This window comes from Calliopsis andreniformis, chromosome 4 (genome assembly GCF_051401765.1).
Source record: "Calliopsis andreniformis isolate RMS-2024a chromosome 4, iyCalAndr_principal, whole genome shotgun sequence".
Classification (NCBI taxonomy): domain Eukaryota; kingdom Metazoa; phylum Arthropoda; class Insecta; order Hymenoptera; family Andrenidae; genus Calliopsis; species Calliopsis andreniformis.
Genome location: NC_135065.1, coordinates 9,576,584 through 9,597,655, shown reverse-complemented (window position 1 = coordinate 9,597,655; position 21,072 = coordinate 9,576,584). Strand labels below are relative to the sequence as shown.

At 40.6% G+C, this 21,072-nt stretch overlaps 2 protein-coding genes across 2 annotated transcripts; both read left to right on the top strand.

Moving 5' to 3' along the window:
- Window positions 1-1,406: 1,406 nt before the first annotated feature.
- Window positions 1,407-13,037, top strand: LOC143178526 (uncharacterized). The gene is made up of 9 exons (XM_076377250.1): window positions 1,407-1,539; window positions 4,230-4,508; window positions 5,158-5,548; window positions 6,352-6,426; window positions 7,175-9,563; window positions 9,630-9,925; window positions 10,282-10,365; window positions 11,367-12,287; window positions 12,755-13,037. Exons 1-9 carry the CDS (start codon window positions 1,407-1,409, stop codon window positions 12,966-12,968), a joined length of 4,782 nt encoding a protein of 1,593 aa, XP_076233365.1. The 3' UTR covers window positions 12,969-13,037.
- Window positions 11,620-20,342, top strand: LOC143178571 (succinate dehydrogenase [ubiquinone] flavoprotein subunit, mitochondrial). Its single transcript, XM_076377308.1, has 12 exons — window positions 11,620-11,634; window positions 15,010-15,091; window positions 15,252-15,479; window positions 15,765-16,051; window positions 16,383-16,521; window positions 17,017-17,185; window positions 17,524-17,719; window positions 17,796-17,993; window positions 18,633-18,827; window positions 19,415-19,558; window positions 19,645-19,755; window positions 20,241-20,342. The coding sequence occupies exons 2-12, from the start codon at window positions 15,019-15,021 to the stop codon at window positions 20,325-20,327; spliced, it is 1,827 nt and encodes a 608-aa protein (XP_076233423.1). The 5' UTR covers window positions 11,620-11,634; window positions 15,010-15,018; the 3' UTR covers window positions 20,328-20,342.
- Window positions 20,343-21,072: the final 730 nt, after the last annotated feature.

The window sequence follows — 21,072 nt, the reverse complement described above, 5'->3', positions numbered from 1 at the left end:
TAAGTTTGCATACGTGAAATCGCCTGTGCCAGCGTATATGGAGTCACGGTGGCTCGTCTGCCACAAATAACGCGTCGAGAGAACTTAGCGATTGCCGCGTGAGTTTTTCTCGAGCTTCACTTCCGGTCTGGCTCCAGTTTCGCGGCCAGGACAGTTTTCTAATAATATATACGGGGACCACGCGGTAATGAATGTTGCATTCGGTCGGTTGAGTGGAAGATAAAGGCGATAGTGATGGGTGCGAGCTAATTCGATCGATTCCCGAGTGCGTCGATCAATGTTTCTCGAAAAAGAAACCGAACAGCTGACAGAAGGTAAGGTTAAACATTTTATCGTGCACGAAATCGAATTCCCGATCGGCCACTCGATTATCGAGCTTTCGCTGCAAGTGCAATCGAATGCAATACTGATGTGTTCAAGAGAGAAACGAATATTTCCATGGTGTTTGTTAGAGCAGGTGATTGATCGATATCAGTGTATTCTATTAAAGGAAAAAAAGATATTACCATGGAGCTGATTTCACTCATAACAATTTCTAGTTTCTAACTACCTTGATAGTTGTCTTAACTTTTGAATCAGAGATCAATTTTGCCGCCTTTTTGAGATGCGATGCATTATTAATAATTTACAGTTTCATTTTTGTTTATTATTTTTTATTTAAATTGGTTGACTATTTTTATAAGAGTATTATTATATGGATATTTATCAATTGCTGAATAATTATACTGCACAATCCTTTCTAAATATTGATTAAATAGAGCACATTCATATATTAGTGCATTGAATCATTATGATCGCGATTGCGTGAGCTCATCGGCGGTCACAACATGCACCGGAAGCGAAACTTGTAGAACGAAATAAGGACGCAAGCTTCAACTCAATCGATACTTTGTCACAACTAAACGCTGACTTGAGGCTTTCCTGCTTGTCAAAGCTCCATCAACAATAAATTGAGGAGCCTACTTTTAGCATGCTTTCGATTGAACAAATATCGAAGTACAGAAAAGTCTTTCCATCAATGTTACTATTCCTTTCAACCACATTATTAATTGTTCTTGAAAGACAGTGGTTTCTTAAAGAAATAATTTCATTATTTTTCCACCTACGATTAAATCCTTCAATAAAATTACAAACAACGTTTTTCAAAGAAATACAGAGATTAAAATTTTTAATACTGTAGTCCTGTGGCGAGCTAATATAATATCGTAAATAAGTCAAAGGGCTAAGCGTCACGCAAGAGCCTCGTCTCTCTCGCTACGCGCAGAAAGGAGTCTAGCGTGGCTCCTGATGCTAAAATAAATCCCTCTCGCGAGATGAGAAAGAGACCGTTCAAGTTGCGTACAAGAACAGCCTCGTAGTTATGGAACAGCTCAGTCGTTGTTCAGTTGTGCAGTCCATGCTGTTCAATGTTGTGCTGCGTTTCAAGGAGAGCTGTCTTAGGGAGGGACCGAGGGTCCTACGATCATTGCACACGAGAAGTGCAATCTGCAGCAGGTGATTCAGGAACAGTAGTTGAAGTCGAACCATGTGTTGAACCAGGTGAGATTCATTAGCAGTAATTAGCAATGATGAAGCTTTGAGTGGAAGTTGGAGATTGATGAGTAGATTCAGAGGGTTCCTTTTGGTGGCATTCAAAAATTACTTGTGAATTATTGCTTAAGATATTCATTAAATATGTCTCTTCTTAAAATTTAATAAAATAGTATTAGTATTACTATAGACATTTGTTGGGTAATAAATTAATTATGGATTCATTAGATATTTATTGAGAGAGAGTATATTACTTTTCTGAATATTTTTCCTCTTGGTTTGTTGGAAAAGAATATTTAAAGAATTGCTCCACTCGCATCGCCTACTCGCGAGAGAAACTCGCGAAGTTGTTATTCTGTCTTGCAGCCTTCGTTGCACAGTGATCAATTCATACTTTGTACCTCATTACCGATTGCGTTCGCAGTCGCTCCAGGCTTCCTCGACCTCAGATTAGTGGGAATCGTAATAACTCGAGAAAAGTAAAAACTTGTTTTGCGTCGAATTGATAATTTCGAGTTATTTCAAAATGATCCAGGAAATAATCAAGAAGCTAGATGTTGGACTGGATCAATTTATCAAATTTTACTATAGCCTAATGATTAGACATTCTAATGTGACAAACACTCAATAACCCATTAGAATAATTTCTTACACCAAATAAAATTTCACTATTCTTAATCTTGCACAAATACTAACTCAACACGAACTACTTGAACATTACTCCTACTATATTCCAATATCCATCAAACATCCAGATATCTACACACTAAATTATTCAAGTACTCCAAATCCCACTAGAGTCAACTCCCTATTACTTCTCTCATTCAAGTACCCACAAAACATTGACCAACCAAACTACTCCAATCTCCTCAACCCCACCTAGATAACAGATACTCAGGCCTTCAAAATCCCACAGTCCAATTAAAATAATCCAAACATACCATGAACATCAAATCAAGTATTCCCAGCCAGCTCATCAGCACGCAAGAGCCCATGGAGCTCACGATCGGTAAACCGAAACCACGTCTGCCGATCGATCGATCGCAAATAACGCGTCCACGGCCTCAAGGATTACGAATCTGGCCGTGAAGGTGATACATGGAAAAAGGCGTTCCACGTAACTTGGCCATACTATCGTCGAGGACGGAAGGAATCGTCGGTCCACAGTTCTCCGCTGCAATCGATACAATGCTCGAGAACGATCATTCATAACGCCTAAAAAGGAAGCTTGCTCCTCCGTAGGCGGGCCGCGGGGGCGACACCTCGTCTTCGACCTCCTCGTCGTCGTGGACGGCGTTTAATAGGAGAGGCTCGCAGGTGTCCGCCGCCAGCGCGCTCGATCGCGGATTAATTATCGTGCAGTGCCTCATTACGCGTATAACTCGATCGATACTGTTGCACGCCGCCATCTCGGTGATCATTGATCTCTAGGAGCCTGGATTGGTTCCGTTACTCGATTGCGCGACCTTCGATCCTCTCTGAGAGGTGTTGTCGGTGCTGTGAAGATCTGAGATGGGAGCTTGGGGAAGCTGGGTGAAGTGATAGGAATTTGTGGTTGAGTTAGGTGATCGTGTTGGAGAGGTGAAGTTTGATTTGGGAGACTTGGGGATAGAGGTATGGTGGCTGGAGTGGTGCACTGGGCTCTGTGGACAGCCGTTGTGAATTTTGGTCTTCTGAGTGTGGAGTCATCAGTAGTGTGGGACTCTGAGACAGAGGCTTGGGAAAGCTTGGTTGATGGGAGTGTTAGCATACAGTGATTACTTAATCACGTAATTTTGCTGTGGAGATGGACTCAGGTTTGGGTAACCTAGATGTGATAGCTTTGGTAGCTGTAGTAAAGTACTAAGCTCAGTGCCCAGCTTCTGCGATCTTTAGTCCTGTGAAAGGAGAGTCATCAGTGAACCTCTTGACCTGGGAATGAACTTTGGACAACTGGAATCCTAGATACGATATGTAGTTTTAATAGTGTGCTAGGTACAATGGCTAGTTTCTGCAACTTTCTGGCTTTTGAAGGTACAGTCATAGGTGCTGTGAATTCCTGAGATTGAAGCTGGGGAAGATTTAACTGATCGTTAGAACTCATAATCAGTAACTGAGCTAGTAAACTGTATGGGACACTTATGCCCTGATTACCATAGCCCTAGTTCCTCTAATAACTCCAATAACTAGAACCTAGTGAAGTTCTATTATCCTCCACCTTCTGAAAGCGCTGCCATCAGTGTTGTGTAGCTCTGAAACAGTAACTCAAGGCTCGATGAACTTCTAGTTAGCACACAGTGCTGCTAATTATGTTACCAACCTATTCTCAATCTTGAGACCCTACACATGTCTTCTGCTGACTCTAGTAGCTCACTAACTTCAGCATCTAGCTTCTACGACAACTCAACCATTCGTAATCGCGCCAAGTGCCTCTCGACGCGTTGACAGTACCTACCTCTACTCAATCAGGCAGTTAAGTCAGAGGTCTCCATTCCCATTTATGTTCCCTCAGTCATGGATGCCCCGATCGGACCCCCAAACCTCAAGACCACTGATCGAATCAGAAAACCCCTCTGTTGAGGGCGCATTGAAGTCGCTGCGTCGACACAAAGCAGGAATCTTGACCCGATCTGCTCGAGAGAGGACCTGTCCCTTGTGTGTCCTTCCCCCAATAGGAGGACAGCGAAATCAGAGAGTAACAGCTTGGTAAATGGACACAGATGTGCCGCCCATCCTCCTGCCGTGCGCGATCTGCGCGCGGACCTTCATGCCGCAGTCGCTGGAGAAGCACACGAGAATCTGCGAGCAGTCTGCAAGCAAGAAGAGGAAGATCTTCGACTCGGCCAAGCAGAGGATCCAGGGCACGGAGCTGGCGGAGTTTCTGCCGAGGAGGAGGCAACACTACACGCAGGAGGACAAGGCCAAGCCCAAGTCCACTTGGAAGCAGAACCACGATGAGTTTCTGCTGGCGATCCGCGCTGCTCGCAGTGAAGTTGTAAGTTCTGTGACTATTGTCTGTGATTAAGTAACTTAATTTTTGCTATTTAATTTGTGAAGATTAATTAGTAATTTATAATCCTTAATTAAATTGCATGTACTTTAATATATGGTTTGTAATATAAGTAATACTATAATTACATGCTTGTTATATTTTTATTACCTAGCTATTGCTAATTATACCCTTGTGATGATTTATTCTATCTAATAATTGACTCTTATAATGTAATTTATGATGCAACTAGAAACCAAATTATATCCTCTTAATTTCTTGTCTAAAGATCATTTAATAAAGATACAAAGTTGCTAAATCGAATTCAGAGAAATCATAAGCGCAGTGCACTGCAAGGTGAGAATTGCAACTGGAGTGCAGATTAACCCAGATGCATCGCGAATGATGCAAATGCATTCGCGCGTGAGATGAATTCTCTTTGCAATATGCATCGCGATGTTATACTATCCACCAGTCTTACTATATTGGCTAATTTCTTCTTCTGATTTAATGTTACTAGATATTGTAACCCTTTCCTTAAATTTATAGACTACGAAATTAATCAAATTATACTCCGTTTCTAAATCCCAAAACTCGCATTTTCTTTAGAAATAAAATATCAACTAAAACATTTTCTTTCACGATGCATTTTCAGACAGAACCCCCGATGCAGAGGCAATCCAACTCGGTCACATCCAGCGCGCCATCGCGCGCGAACGAGCAGGGTGTGTGCCCCACGTGTAATCGACACTTCGGCATCAAGGCCTACGATAGACACGTGGCCTGGTGCAAGGAAAGGATTACAAGGGTGCCAGTTAGCCCCGCGACGAACATCGCCAAAGAACGACTCGAAGCACGGATGAAGTACCGAGCTCCTGCCTTGAGAAATCGCCGACAAACCACTCGAGAGAAGTACTCACCAGGTTCTGCGATCACCCTCAACACTGGAAACAAAACCTCACCAACTACCCATAGGGCCAAGGAGAGCGTCTCGGCGCCGAACTGCAATAAGAGCAATGACAGTCCAGTTAAACAGAAAACACCTGTCGTGTAAGTTGGGGGTGGAAAAAATGAGAATTCTTGTTTCCAAAAAAGGAGAAAAATATTGGCGAGTTTCTAATGAAAAATGTCTAACTACAGAGCTTGTCTGAAAGGATTATTCTCTTCTATTACCTTTTCAGTGACTTAGTTCTCTGATTTCTGAATGTTAAGTACCTAGTCTGTTGTTTTATCTCTGATCTCAAGTTTTATAAAATTGCATTGAGCATATGGTGCAGCTTTAGACTGTTCTAAGAGTTGAGAAGGTGTTAAGGTGGTAACACGTTTATGGATTACTTGCAACAAGTAATAAAATGAATATGAGTCTTGCTAGGCAATAACAGGAAGACATTGATAAATAATATAGAGGACGAATGGGGAGTCGCTTAAATTTAGAGACGTAATTATGGAAACGATTGCTTCCTTATGCTCAACTGCACCGAGTGTCTGCTGGCTCTGTGCCAGAAACGAATTCCCCTGTGGACTGCTTGTTGAAACACAGGACATTTTACTTTTCAAGTGTTATTTCTCATTCGACGATTTAGTCTTTTTCTGTGTGATAACTAACAGTAGAATGTAGACATAATATAATTGCTATTCATAAGGGTTATCATTGACAAGTTGAACATATGTAATATGTGAAGTTTGTTAACATCGACCACTTGGACAACCTGCTATGACATGAACCTTCATGAATGGAAATTGGAAATTGACAGGACTTTGAATACCTATCAGACAGTCAAATATTTGCTAAATATTATATACTTCACTTTTCAAGTGAATCAAAAAGTTCATGAAAGGTCTAATTATTGCAGCAGACGTTCAGGCCAAACGAAGGAGTCCAGTCCACTAGGTCCAATGAAATCACGAGCAGTCGATCGTACAAATAGGTGAGCATCATTCTCATGCAACTAATTAACAAGCACAGCGCCTATCTCATAAAATGTCCTCGAAACCTGCGTTCCAAAGTACGCTCGCGGTGCGCATGAGGAGAAGGAAACGGGACAAGGTTGTTCTCCATTCCAAATCGCTCAAAATGAAGACAAAAATTCGTTGCTTCTCATGTTCATACAGGATATTCGATTACATATGGGAGGAAATTTAAGAAGTATCTCTAGATATCAAAATAAAACGAGGAACCAAGAATAACAAAATTGCGGTAAATCCTTCGTTTGTTAATTACAAGTGTCTAAAAATTGTTTTACGTAAATAAAGTGCGCCTAGAACTCGACAAACTGAATGGCACCACTGTTGGTGGGAAGCTTGTGGCAGGGGCTGGATAGTAGAGAGCAATGACTGTCAGAGTCACTGCCAAGGTAGACTATCGAAGAATCCCACCACTAGCTATGAGAGGCTAGCCACTGTTTTCTTTAAGCTCTTATAATTGACAAACGAAGACTCAAACGCAATTTCTAGGTTCTTGGTTTCTTTCTTCTGATATCTAGAATGCTTCTTTCAATTTCCTCCCCCTCCTATACCCGAGCACTCTAAAAAAGACTTCTTTTCTCAACCTCAGAAAAGTAGAATCCACTAACAAAGTGTAACCACCAATTTCGTCGTCGTTCTAAATAAAAACAGCTCTGAAAACCTTCTCCTAATGTCAGGCGCGCATCCTTGATCCTATTTCCTCATCCTCAGGCCACCAGAAGCTGAGCCCCGACCTGCGCCTCCCGAAAGAACCTCCCACCTCCCTGTACCGCCCCTAAAGCATAAGCGAGAAAGTCTCGAAGAGTGCATTAGCAACCCATCGCCGCGGAATCGTCCGCCTCGGAGGGCAGTTGAGAGAGGCAGGCTGGATCAGCTCACCAGTAGAGTCAGACAAGAGGACAGGCACCAGGCGTCGAATTCTGCTAGGTCGCAGAAGGCTAACATCGTCTCTGCCAGGAGCCAGGGGAACCCGAAAGTGAACGACGTCTCGATCAACGCTGAGGCGATGGGACTTACTGTGAAGCCTTGCAATATATACAGAGGAACTGAACTGACCACGTGGAGGAAGATCAGCCAGGAAAAGGAGCATCAGACTAGAGGTAGCTTGAAAGCTGAGGACCTGATTGAGAGTACTTATCATCGAGACGGTGGATGCATAGAGTCCCCATCGAAGGAACTATTAGAGAATGACACATTGGAGCTGGCGAGTGATGTCTTCAAGGACGACGCGAGTGGAGTCAGCTCCAGAGGCAGTGCCAGTTGGTCTGCTGCCTCCAAGTTGAATCGAACCTATTCTTTCAAGAATTCCACGCGTGATGCCTTGGAAGAGGAACTGATTGCGAGTCAGAGGAAGTGGAAGCCTGTTAGACACAGCCCGAGAATAGAATTTCGCCTGGATGATCCTGATAAAGTGAATCGACCGCAGCTCTCGCTGTCCTGTTTCACTTCTTCCATTGAGTTTGGGATGGGGGACGAGTCTAGGAAGATGAGAGGGAAGATGAAGCATTGCGTGAGTGAAAACGATGTGGTGGGTGATTGTAAAGAGAAGAATCTGGATTTAGGTACTTTGGGAAAGGGATATGAGGGGTTTGAGTCTGTGAAAAATAAGAGATTGGAAATAAAAGGGTTGAGGTCTGCAGAAAATTCTTTGCGAAGTGATTCTGGAAGTATGGAAGATGACAAGCCTAGGAATGCAAGTTTGCATGGGGATCATGACGAAGATTCCGCGATTACTGAGTTGGAGGATAGACTATCTGCGATAGAGAGTAAGCATTTGCTAAATTGTGAGGATTCGGAGTTTAAAGAGTTAGAATATTCTTCTGAGCAGAAGTTCCAGTCTCTGATTTATTCTGAAAAATGTCCATACTCTTTGGACGACAGTGTGATTGCTGAAACATGTGAGCAGGAGATTGATCAATCGGTATTATCCAATGATAATAGAGAAACAAATAAAATTGTGGATATTAAAGGCAGTGAAAATAATTTTGACTTTAATTCTGATGAAAAGAGTCCAATGGAGCCTTTTCAAGACGAACTTCCAGTTTCTGATAAGAATGAAGTGTTCTGTAACTTCGAAGCACAAAATGATGCTTTTTTAGTGAAGGATATGTTACGTCCCAGTAGATCTAGTACACCATTCAATAAAATAGAACATCAAAAATGTCAAATAGAAGATTCGACAGAAAAATCGCGATTTTCTCTTGCAAACTGTGAATGGGAAATGTCGATAGACGAAGAGAGAGGATCACAAATGATGTACCGCGTGGAAGCCAAAGATTCGGATTATTCACACGCCTCAGATCGCGAGGAAATAAATGAATTACAGGAAACTAATTTCGAAAATGAAAATTTAGAACTTGAGCATAATTCTAGTAATAAACTTAATGAATCTGATAACTCAATTGATGTAACTCCTAGAGTCTCACATCCAGTTTCTCCTAAAGAACAGAAGAAGGATATTGCTAGTCAAATAAACATATGCAACTGCTCGTTAATGGTCTCCCCAAGTTTCAAGCATGAGAAAACAATTAATGAGAGCATCGAAAGAAATTCTAATCTTGAAGAAACAATCTGCGACGATTCCTTGAAAAATAGGAACTCAAAGAGACGTCACGAGGTCCCTGAACAATCTTTCGAAACAGAAGCTACTGCTATTGAAAGTGTTGAAAAAGCTGAGCCAAACTTTAAACAAAATAAGTCTCCAAAAATAAACTCTAATACAAGTCTAAAAGAAACTGAGCCTGAAGAACGCCATGTCAGGCAAGAAGACAATCATGTAGATAATACAAGAAAATTGTTTATCAAACCATCAGATGAAGGAGAAGACGAAGAAGTGCAGGAGATATACAGAAATTGCTCAAGCAAGGATTTCGACGAGGAAAGTGATAACACAGTCGAAGAACAAACTCTGCAAGACACAGTGGAGGATTTTAAATCACCATCCGCGAAAAACGATACAATCGACGTGAGAAACTTTAGGTCGATACTTTTATCAGAATCTCGTGTGAAGCTGAGAAAGTCGACGAGTCGATCGACAGCCTTCAGATCTCGAAAATCGAGAACCTTGGAGATGGAAAATAAGATCCACGAGAATATGAATGTTCTCAACGACAGTTCAGACAGTCTGGCGTCGTCGATCGACGCGATGGATTTCACTGACGTGAAGCAAGTGGAATCGGTCGAGGTGGAGACTATCGAAGAAATCGGCACAAGAAACAGAAGCATCAGGTTCAGGATACTGCCTGAGATCAAAAAGAGGTCCACAGTGGTGGTTAAAGAAAAGTACAGAGGAGGGGAGAAACTCGATGCTCAGACGTACTGGGAGAAGGCGAGGAAGGCTACAAAGAATCGATTGATTAGTCTCGATCCACCGTGTCAAGGGGCGAGCAGGTTCCTTAAAAAAAATCCCAAAGTCTGTGTCCTTCCACCTGTTCCCAGTAGCGCGTCCTTGATAAGGTGCAGGTAGGGCTGCTAAATGATTGAATGAAGACAGGTGTTTTTTTCTCTTTTCTTTTAACTACAGTGAATAAGAAATATTTTTAGAAATGAACATTAACTTATCTTTACTCGACAGCGATAATTATCCCAAAGAAGTGTAAAAAACATTAAGATTAATTTTATATCTTTTTTGTAGCTATTTGTGTGATAACTACCTACCCTCCATACACTTTCTATACTAACATAGTCCATTAAGATCAAGTAAAAGTAGACCTAGCGTAACACGCTTTGAAGTAGTAATCAGTCTCATGATCAAATTAACCTACACACCGTGTCTATTCTCTGCACTTAGACTCCCTAACACGCCTACGATATTATAGGATTCTTAAACTGCCATTACGTCCAGTATGGAGCAATTACGTGCGCAGAAGACCGGATTTTAATCTTGTACTTAGCGGTAGAACGTAAGTTCCAGGGCGAGCGAACGAACTGCCAAGGCAGATTTGAAATCTTTGAAAATCTGAGATTTCTGCTTTCCCAAAAATTATCCTTTCAACCATCCACTCATCGAACTGAACTGGAATTTATCTCCTGGAAAAAGTGTCATTGGCAATAGCTCGAAACCAGATTTTCACGAAATCTCCTCGGTTACTCGAACCGCAAATTTAATTTTTGCACATTCTTCGGTGTACTTTCTTATCGCATGTGCATCCACACGCGAGAATACCCGTCACTCAGAGGTTTGCTTTGCAAGCTGGTCAAAGAACACGCTTTCTGTGTGTGCTCGAGGCTGACAGGCTTGGCCGATTTTCTGTGTACGCATCTCCTCGCGGGTTTATCGTTATTACCGCCATCGATCGTTCTCCAGAAACTTGAAACATGTTCATTAGAAAGTGGCGTATTGCAGAGTTTCTTTTATCACATTCGCTCTCCTCCTTTGGCACGTTCAACGCATCTGTTTTACAAACAATCTACACACCAACAGCACATAAGAATTCTCAGTGAGATGGCTATCTGAACTCTGACCGTGACCAGAGAAGATTTCCTTCAAGTTTCAGACACTTTTCGCCATATATAACTTTGGAGGTAAACTCAATATAAATTAAAAAAAAAATAAGAAAGTTTTGAAAACCAAAAAATCTAATCTAATATTCAGGTGCTATTTTATTTTTTCCACTGTTTGAAAAAAAATATTATTTCTAAACACGCCTCTAAAGTTATTACTACACCTCATATCTGTATATCTCATACAGCATATCAAAATTTTGTATCACGCTAAATCAGACAAAATTGCTTCCAATTGTATCCACTAATTATGAAAGTGACTCAAATTAAATTCTAACAATAAGATAAATGTAACATATTTAGACTTCTGACTCAGACCACTTTCCTAATTATCCAGTATCAAGAAAGAAACGTCTTTAACAGCACTCCAGGAGACATTAAACAATCTACCACTTTTCAGCGGCAAGGATTACGATCCCTTCCTGCTAGCAGAGCAGCAGATGAACGACCTATTCTCTGACGCGAGTGAGCAGTCCGTGACAGACAGTCCATCAAGGGACCAAAACCGCGAATCCTCATTCCCTCTATCCCATTCCTCGGCCTTCGTCAAATACTCCCACGCGAACGCCGACAAACACACCTCTTCGCTAGTCCCACCCTCGGAATTCGAGGACCTCACCTCAGACTTCTCCAGCGACTCCACTGAGACCAACTCCTTGTCGCGCGAGGTTTTCCTAAAAGGTAGCAAGGAGTTCAAGGAACATTCAAAGTCTGAGGAGAAGAGGTCGCCTGTCAGAGAGTTAGGTCGACGCGTCATCATAGACAAGTCAAAGGCTCTGGGCGGAGACAACGTAGAGGATTCGAATCGTGGCAAAAGCTTCATCGCCAGCACCGAGAGAACTCGCAAGATCCTCGACAAAGTCTCGCCCAAAGTCGCTCGACCTTCCATTAATCGGTCACTCTCGGTTCGAGCGTCGTCTGCTCCCAAGACTGCTCCAGATAGAAAAACCTCGAACAGTCCTTACGACCCGAATAAAGCGAAGGATGAACCTCAGAGGTCCTCGAATACCAGTTTCAATGGGAGAAACAATAATTATGTCCATCTATCGAGCAGCAATCTTAGCCTAAGTTCTATAGTGTCCTCGGACGTGGACATCAAGCGATCGAACTCGGTGTTCGATGAGCTGATGACCTCGTTCGAGGATGACAATGGCCCTTTCCCGTCCCTCAAGTCCCTTCTGAAGAACGATTCCCTGTCCGTCTCTAGCCCTGTTCATGGGAGGCAACGTAACGATCAGATCAGTGATGAGGAACTCTCTTCGCCTGAAAGTTACAAGAGGCAGGATCACAGCAAGCTTAGTGGTGACTCAGCCTACAGCAGGTTAGTTTATTTCTTTGTTTATCTGATTGTCGATGAATATGCACTGTTTGTAATATACCTCTAGAGTGGGTGGGGAACATTTAAGGGGTTAGTCTGTACACCAAAAATGAAATGAAAATTTAGAAGATGAAATGGGCGATTTAGTATACGTTGAGTCACTAGTTTTGTGGCTTCGAAACTATGGATATAAGAAGCTTGAGAATTTTAGAGAAAAGTATATACAAAAGGACAATTTTTCATTAGAATTTAGACACTAGGGAGATATGTTTCGAGAACTTGAACACCTACTCTTTTCTCATAAAAATTCGAGTCTGGTTAACATTCTGTCATTGAAGTCTCTTCTCTTGGAATTCAGAAACCTTCCCCCCAAAATACACAAAAATTCTAAATTCACTTTTGCGTCGTATTCTTCAACACATTGTAATATCTCCTGCATGCCTAAACTCCGTTCAATTTCTTCCTCTCAGTTTAAATCGCAAATATTCCAACCATGGACGCAGCACTAACGACGTGGGTGGACGTCTGGACGAGGACCTACCTAGAACCAATCGTCGGGAGGGCGATGGCGTCGCGGCGACGACTAAATGCAAGATGTCGAAGTTTTGCCACGAATGTGGCTCCAAATTCCCAGAAACTGCAAAATTCTGCTGCGAGTGTGGCATCAGGAGACTCGTGCTTTGAGACTCAAGAAAGATTGAACTACTACTCAGACTGAGTGGGAGGAACCTGAGGAAACATCTTCGAAGAAATTTCCTAAGACATCGCTAACATAGGGAGCTTTCGAGCATGATCGAGAAACGTGCTGATAAGATACAACTTGAATCGAGTATGAGCAAACTTTTTAGAAAGAGTAAACGAAGAAGCACGAAGGAATTGAAAGAGTTATTTTGAATATTTGTAAAGAGTTCATTGAAAAGGAGATATTCTTGCAGATTAGAGATAGGAAGGATAGGTCTGCTGTGTACTCTAGTCACTAACTTCAGTCGAGGTTGAGGAAGAATTAAATTCTCAGTATTAGGGGGCACGAGAAATAGAAAGGAACAAATGTCAATTGCAGCGGATAGAAAGAGGAAAATAGTTTATCGATCGATGGAGCGATTGTATTTATTCTATGATGTAATGCCAATTTATAGGACTTTCATTACACTGTAGTGAGCACACTGGAGGGATTTTAAATATCTGATTTGAATTGAATGAGTTTTACTGGGGGAATTTTACACATTCGGTTGACTAAGTTTCGATCTTAATATTGTTTCTTTTGTTTGAAAATATGAAGAAAAATGCTGTGTTCAATAAAATACTATTCATAATTATTTCAATATTGAAAGTTGCGAAAAATCTATCCTATCACTAAAAACGAAAAAATAGTTTCAATATTTCTATTAAATGTACAAAAAGTTACAATTCACTATCATTCGAAATAAGTATGAATAGTATTCACTAGGAACTAGGAATTTTTTGTAATCACCTGTATATCGTACATTGGCTTGATTCAATTCGTTTCAAATAAATTTCATTCAATCTTTCATACAATGAAAGTACAATTGCATTTATGGAACGTATGTAAATGAAAACTATAAGTTTTTAACAGTGTTCTTCGTTATGTTCTCCATTGTTAACATTCTTACTTTAGAAATAACACACCGAGATAAGTCTTCTTTTCTATCAAATACGGGTGCGATTTTTTTAAACAAGCTTTTGATACAAATGAGCACAACGAAAGAAAAAAATCAATCACATCTATGTATTGGAATCACGCATTGTATGTGTGTGCGTATAACAAAGCATAGTGAGGACTCTTTAGTAGCGTGCCAAAAATTAAATTATAAAAAATATTTGTCACGACCTCGATAACTGCACTTTTCGATCTCAATTGCATGCAATTAACGAGTCCCGTCTGTGCTCCTAGCATAAGCTTAGCGATACTTATTAGACATAGGTGATCCGATACAACTTATCGTTCGAATAACAATTGTTCACTACTCGTCGAAACACGTTGCTAAATTAACTCAACTATTTTTTAACAGAACGAATCTAACGATCGATTATCTTCGATCAGAGGAATATTATATAACTACGATTCCTCTGAAGTAGCCCCAATATCGTCGTTACCATTAGCTCTCTGGTGTCCAAAGAATACCAAAGAGGGAACCGCGGTGAACAAATCAAACTAACTATATACTACCACAAGATACAACAAATTGTCTATGTTTCGAACTGTATTTTTGCAAGTGCAATAAAACGATGCTTATATGAAATACGACTAGAATATTTCCCTAACTTTGGTACCCCTTGAAAGTAGCGCGAGTCCCCTCTTCTTTTTTCAAATGACGAGCGAATGGGAAGCAGAGTTGCTCGAGTGTAACATGTCCCGAAAGCTAGCCCAAATTTTCAAAACGTTTCACAGGATAGCTTGAGATGCTACGATTTGTAAATCGACTGCCACAAATTCTCGTAAGAAATGAAAATTACTTAATATCTGCTCGTGGGTGGTTCACAGTTTCAATTTTTCAGCGGTCCGTGTCACAGCCTCGATATTTGAACGGGAGAGGTTCAGTATTCCGAGGTATTCACATAAACGTCAGTCCAGGCGAGAAATCGAAATGCGGCGTGGACGACGATAACGTAAAATATTTTCAATAGATACCTCTGATTAATTAACGTTTTCTCTATGTTCGATTAATTAAGGAAACAATCTCGAAACTTGAAATATTGGTTACAGAGCTATCCTATGATCGATCACTGTTACGATATCGTGATCGTAGGCGCTGGTGGTGCAGGACTACGAGCAGCATTTGGTTTGGGTAAGCTTCATTCTGCCCTGATGAATTAACTATTGATCAAATTTGCATTTAGTTCACTTTATTCCTTGCTTCGAAAATAATATTATTGTTGTAATACACGCTGTCTAAACACTCTCTAAACATTGTCACACTGACTAAAAGTACGAAAAATATGAAACAGGAAGTAAAGGATACAGAGTAGCAGTGATAACAAAATTATTCCCAACGAGATCGCACACGGTGGCCGCCCAGGGTGGAATAAATGCTGCCATCGATATCGAGAAGGAAGACAACTGGCTATATCATATGTACGATACTGTCAAGGGTTCAGACTGGCTGGGAGATCAAGATGCGATACACTTTTTAACGAGAGAGGCACCGAAAGCAGTTTATGAACTCGAGAACTTCGGTAAGATAATCTTTAAGATACCATTTCTATCCCCAAATTTTTGGGAATCACACAAAATGATGAATCGAAGAGTTGTGAATTTTCACCATAGATAAGAGTTAAATAAAAAAGGAAAATCTAAGACTACCTTAGAAAAATCAAATTTGCAAAAATATCAACATTAAAAGTTAAATATTGCAGATGCTAGCTTCTCTAGGGATTTTTCATTTTGCTGGTATTTAAAGCTTAAAGAAGAATGTATCGAATAAAAATAATACCTGGAAGTGTGTTTAACTGAATTTTTAGGATGTCCCTTCAGTCGAACAGAAGACGGTAAAATTTATCAGCGAGCATTCGGTGGGCAGTCGCTAAAATTTGGAAAAGGTGGTCAGGCTCACAGAACTTGCGCCGTTGCTGATAGAACCGGTCATGCATTGCTGCATACACTGTATGGTCAAAGTCTACGCTACGAGGTTCATTACTACGTCGAGTACTTGGCCCTCGACCTTCTTATGCTTGGAAGATGTTGCAAAGGTGTTTTAGCATGGGAACTAGAAACTGGACTTTTGCATCGTTTCAGAGCACACCACACGGTACGTCGAGATATTAAAATATTAAATTAATTATTCATCTCTAAGATAGTTGCTACATGAAACATAGAGGGAACCAGTGACACTATTTAAGAAACTAAAATATCAATTCTTTTGACTGATAAGAAATACCATGCTTCGTGAATTAAGAAATTAATAACTGATCAAGATAAACAGGTCAGAGAAATTGCAGGTAGAAGAAAAATGAAAGCAATACAATGAATCTAAAATTTCCATAGTATAGTGTTGTAATTTAGATCCAAGATAAATGAGCCTGTCGTTGAAGAAGAATATTCAGTGACGAATTGACAAGCAAATTGATACCTCCTTTCAGGTGATAACAACAGGAGGAGCAGGAAGATGCTACCTGTCCTGCACGGCAGCGCACGCTTGCACTGGCGATGGTATGGCAATGGCTTCTAGGGCAGGACTACCGCTCCAGGACATGGAGTTCATCCAGTTTCATCCAACCGGTATTTAATAGAGGACTATGGTTCTCAAACTGAGGGGCGTGGACAAATTATAGTTGAGGTGTTCGAAGGTGTCACTTAAACAAAGTATTCTCAAATCACAGATCACTATTCGTTCTCACAATTTAGTCCTTGCTCGCTATAAAGTCATCGTTATCCCTAATTATCCTCCAACGACTGTTCTATTTTTTCCTAAATCTCACTTCTGCTAAAACAAACACAAATCGACAACCCATGATTCAGAAATGTGTATTTTACACTTCATGAGCTCCTTGGTGATGAGTCATGAAATTATAAGGTGTAAAGACTGTGTAATTTATTTTGTGACGTATGTAAAACTGAGAATGTCAGATGTATAAGTATATTAAAGAAAGAGAGCGAAAGAAAAAATATCCACATGCTACAGAGGCAGAGATCGAAGCAGTTTGAGAACCATTGCCACAGAGTAAAAGTAAAACAAATTTTCGCACGCGCTTAACCAGTTAACCTTTCCGTTAGGAATATACGGAAGCGGTATTCTGATAACGGAAGGCAGCCGTGGGGAAGGTGGAAAGCTACTGAATTCTCAAGGAGAATTCTTTATGGAGCGGTATGCGCCCAATGCGAAGGACTTAGCGTCCCGTGACGTAGTATCGAGAGCGATAACCATGGAAATCTTCGAAGGAAGGTGATGCAGTTCCTCAAAAACTATAGTACAATCGTTCAATAGAAAGACTGCAAGAAAATTCCAAATGAAATTAGATTAAAAGAAAAATTCAACAGCTTTAATAGCCCTCAAAATTAATTAAGAAAATTCCAAAATGACAAAGTCTCTTTTTGAAGATAATTAACTATAATATTACACCCTTATTTATTACTTTTTTATATTATGATATTTTTAGAAGAAATTCTTATAAAAAGAGTAAAACACTTGCAAAGAGTAAAATTCACGATCCTAAGTTCTACTCGAATGCCCAGGATCTAGAATGATAAAAACACTACTCTAATTCATGAATAATTATCCAGAGGCGTCGGTGACAAGAAAGACCACGTTTATCTGCAACTGCACCACCTGCCCGTGGAAACTATACGCACTAAGCTACCAGGAATTTCGCACTTGGCTTGGGTTTTCTCGGGTGTGGACGTAGAGAAGCAACCAATCCCAGTGATCCCAACAGTACATTATAATATGGGTGGCATACCCACAAACTGGCGAGCACAGGTGGGACACAGAAAGAAGTAAATGACCTCGACTAAACAGCTGACGATAATCATTAATTGGATGTTTTGTTAATAAGGTCCTGACTCGAGAAGACGAAGAGGACTCGAAGATCGAAGGTCTCTGGGCAGCTGGCGAAACTGCATGTGCATCTGTTCACGGCGCCAATCGACTCGGAGCTAACAGTCTCTTAGAATTACTTGTGTTTGGCAAAGCGATCGCTGATACCATCGATTGTATGACTCGACCTGGTGAACGTCACGAGGATCTGTCTACTGTAAGGATTTAGTGTTGTCTCGATGGAAGTTGGTACACTCACGATTTTAGTTTAAGCTACACACCTTAACTATGAGACTAGCTTAAAGTAATATTAAAATAATTTTTATTTTAAATCGACTCGGTTCGAAAAGAGGTCAAATAACGTGTATAAAAAATGTCTATTAGGGCTATCACTAGTCTTGAATATTCCACACTATGTAATAATTAATATAATAATAGTGTAGTACCTGATTCCTCGAAGAACCACCCACGTTATGCTGGCTTCAGACCAGTGTTCTAACTACTTGCCTGACTGACTTCTGATTTCGTTCTGAGCACTCACGCTCTGTCTCAAATTTACAACCCCTCAGCCCCCCCTAAACCGATCACTGATTGGTTAGTAGTACCTGAGACGAACCAATCAGTGACTCAGGGGTCACCTCCCTTCCTTTTCGCCCTTAACACACCTTCATTGGACATGCAGGTAGCCAGTAAACCGACTACCACAATGCTAGTTCAGACTTCAAATACTAAAAATATTTCTCATAGAAACAGTTCCATCAATTCATGATTAAAATGATTTGCAACAGGCATGAAGTAGAATATTGTTAACCAACTTCTGTGCTTAATTGTTTGTTTCTCGATACCTGAAAAATAGGCTGTCAGCGAGCAAACCATCTGTCGCTTCGACGCGACTCGTTTCGCAAAAGGCTGCATCCCCGTCGCGGAGCTGAGGGAGGAGATGCAACAGACAATGCACCGATACTGCTCGGTGTTCAGAACCTGCGACATATTGCAACGAGGATGCCGTGAGATGACGCGACTCTTCACCTGCGATTTACCGGATATATGTGTAGGTGAATTGATCGAAACTTTCCATTTGCATCATTCTACGTTGAACGCACTACTGATGTCATAACTGCTGATCCTAATCCTCTTATGTGGGACTCCATGACTTGTAATAACGAGTTTCGAGTGCTGGATCAGACATGCTACATTGTCAAAATTAGTAGAGGAATAACATTATTTTAATTAATCATTTAATATATTTGAATTTTATATAAATTAACTTTGACATGTATACTATAAGAAAGACCACAAAGCCAGGGCTTGATTCTGTGGTTGCAAAGTGACATAAGTCACATATTTTTATTTTCGAGACGTTGACGTTCAAAGTCTGAAATCCTGATTTTGTTTTCTGAACTTGCATCTCATTATATTAATTTTTGCAATGGGAAACTTCCTGTGACTCATTCTATTTATTCAAAATGTAAATTCTCCACTGTAGTCTTTAATTAAGGAAAAAACTCAAACTTCATGAAACTGTGATATCTTTGCTTAAATTAAATCACTAGAAATTAAAATATTATCAAACCAGTTCGAATCAACGTCGTCTATTTTATTTGTAACAAATCTCAGAGTATACTAAAAATGTTCCAGGTCCAAGACCAGTCTCTGATCTGGAACACAGAGCTCGTCGAAGCCATAGAGTTACAAAACATGATGCTGGTTAGTTTGCATGTCGTCTACGCGGCAGAGAATAGGAAGGAATCCAGAGGTTCGCATGCACGAGACGATTACAAGGTATTTGCATGACACTCGACCGCGACTAACAGTGTCCGATTGCCGAACGAGAATTCAAATGGTAATCGAAAAATTCGCATTCACAGGAAAGGATCGACGAATACGACTATTCGAGGACACTCGAAGGCCAGCAGAAACGACCATATGACGAGCACTGGCGCAAGCACACGCTCACGTGGGCTCGAGACGATGGACAAGTCAGTTATCTAGTCCCAGATTTTCTTTTATCATTTAATACAAACAGCGTGTACGCTATCAAGCTAAATGTTTGCGAAAACTCCCATGTAGTAGCGTCTAATATTTTTTTAGTCACAAAATATTCTCATTTCTTTACAAAAGAATTTACTTTAACTGAAGATTCATTTAATTTAAATCTACTATCGTAACCATTATAACAAATTGAAAGTTGTCGGTCAAGAATTCAATATTTCACTTTACTCCAAACAGGAATAAATCCAAACTAACATTTGCTTTGCAATTGAGCAACTCAGCCACTAAATTCAAAAAATGATAAATCGAAATATAATATATCTCATAGCCTTGGTCGAAGAGCGTTCGATTAAACACGCGACTGAGCCATTAAAAAAATCGCGTTATTGTATAACCACATCACGAGATGTTACATAAGCCCGCAATGATAGGCTTTTTATCGCGAGTTGTTAAGAGAGTCGTACATTTACAGATCAGCATTTCTTATCGACCTGTCATCGACGCAACGCTGGACGAAGAGGAAGCTCGACACGTTCCTCCATCCATTAGGACCTACTGACGACTACAGGTCATAGTTATCCTTCCTTCAATTCCCATGAAAACCCACACACCGACGTAATCGCGCGAGCAGTGTTATCAGGAGATTGTGAACGCGGTCGAAACTCGTTTGCCTCGTCCCCGTGTCCTCCACGCAGTGTGGCGGATTTAAACGCGCGATATTGTACAATTAATTAATTCCGACCGGAGGGGCAGACCCATCTGCCACTTAATTTGCATAATCGAGCAACGAAACCACATGCTTAATATCGAGGGGAATTTATGCTTTCGACGCTCGATGATAATTTTCTTCTTTTTTTTTTAATCGATCATTTTTTACTGCACTGAGTCGATTAAAAATTTGTACAGGTGACAAGGTTATTTTAGGAGCCACTTTTCTGTCACTCTGCTCCGCGGAGAATTTTAGATACTTGTTGCAAATTTTAGTCGAAATTTATGAATCGAAATTGAGTGGAGTCGTGGAATGTAGATCTGAAATTCTGATGAATTATTTGTTTAAATAACTTAGATTTGTTTGAGTGAGGAGTGGTAACATTTGAGATTTTCTGGAAAATAAAATTTGTGATTAGAGGTCTGGAAGATATCACATGAAATGAATGATATTGAATTGTGAGAAATAGGAGGAATAGCAGGTGTTTCTTTTCGTCGTTTTTGTGAGGAAGATTGTATAGCTTGTCCTGTCAAACGCTTGGGTTTATAGTTGAGCACAAAGGAAGTAGAATAATGCAGTCACGTAACGGCCTTCA

Excerpts from the sequence above, each read along its gene's own strand:
- LOC143178571 (XM_076377308.1), top strand. The coding sequence starts at position 15,019 with ATGATCGATCACTGTTACGATATCGTGATCGTAGGCGCTGGTGGTGCA. Across the intron at positions 15,092-15,251 it reads ACGAGCAGCATTTGGTTTGG|GAAGTAAAGGATACAGAGTA; the intron begins GTAAGCTTCATT and ends AATATGAAACAG. Across the intron at positions 17,186-17,523 it reads ATGGAAATCTTCGAAGGAAG|AGGCGTCGGTGACAAGAAAG; the intron begins GTGATGCAGTTC and ends ATAATTATCCAG.
- LOC143178526 (XM_076377250.1), top strand. The coding sequence starts at position 1,407 with ATGTTGTGCTGCGTTTCAAGGAGAGCTGTCTTAGGGAGGGACCGAGGG. Across the intron at positions 6,427-7,174 it reads GCAGTCGATCGTACAAATAG|GCCACCAGAAGCTGAGCCCC; the intron begins GTGAGCATCATT and ends CCTCATCCTCAG. Across the intron at positions 9,926-10,281 it reads GCGTCCTTGATAAGGTGCAG|GATTCTTAAACTGCCATTAC; the intron begins GTAGGGCTGCTA and ends ACGATATTATAG.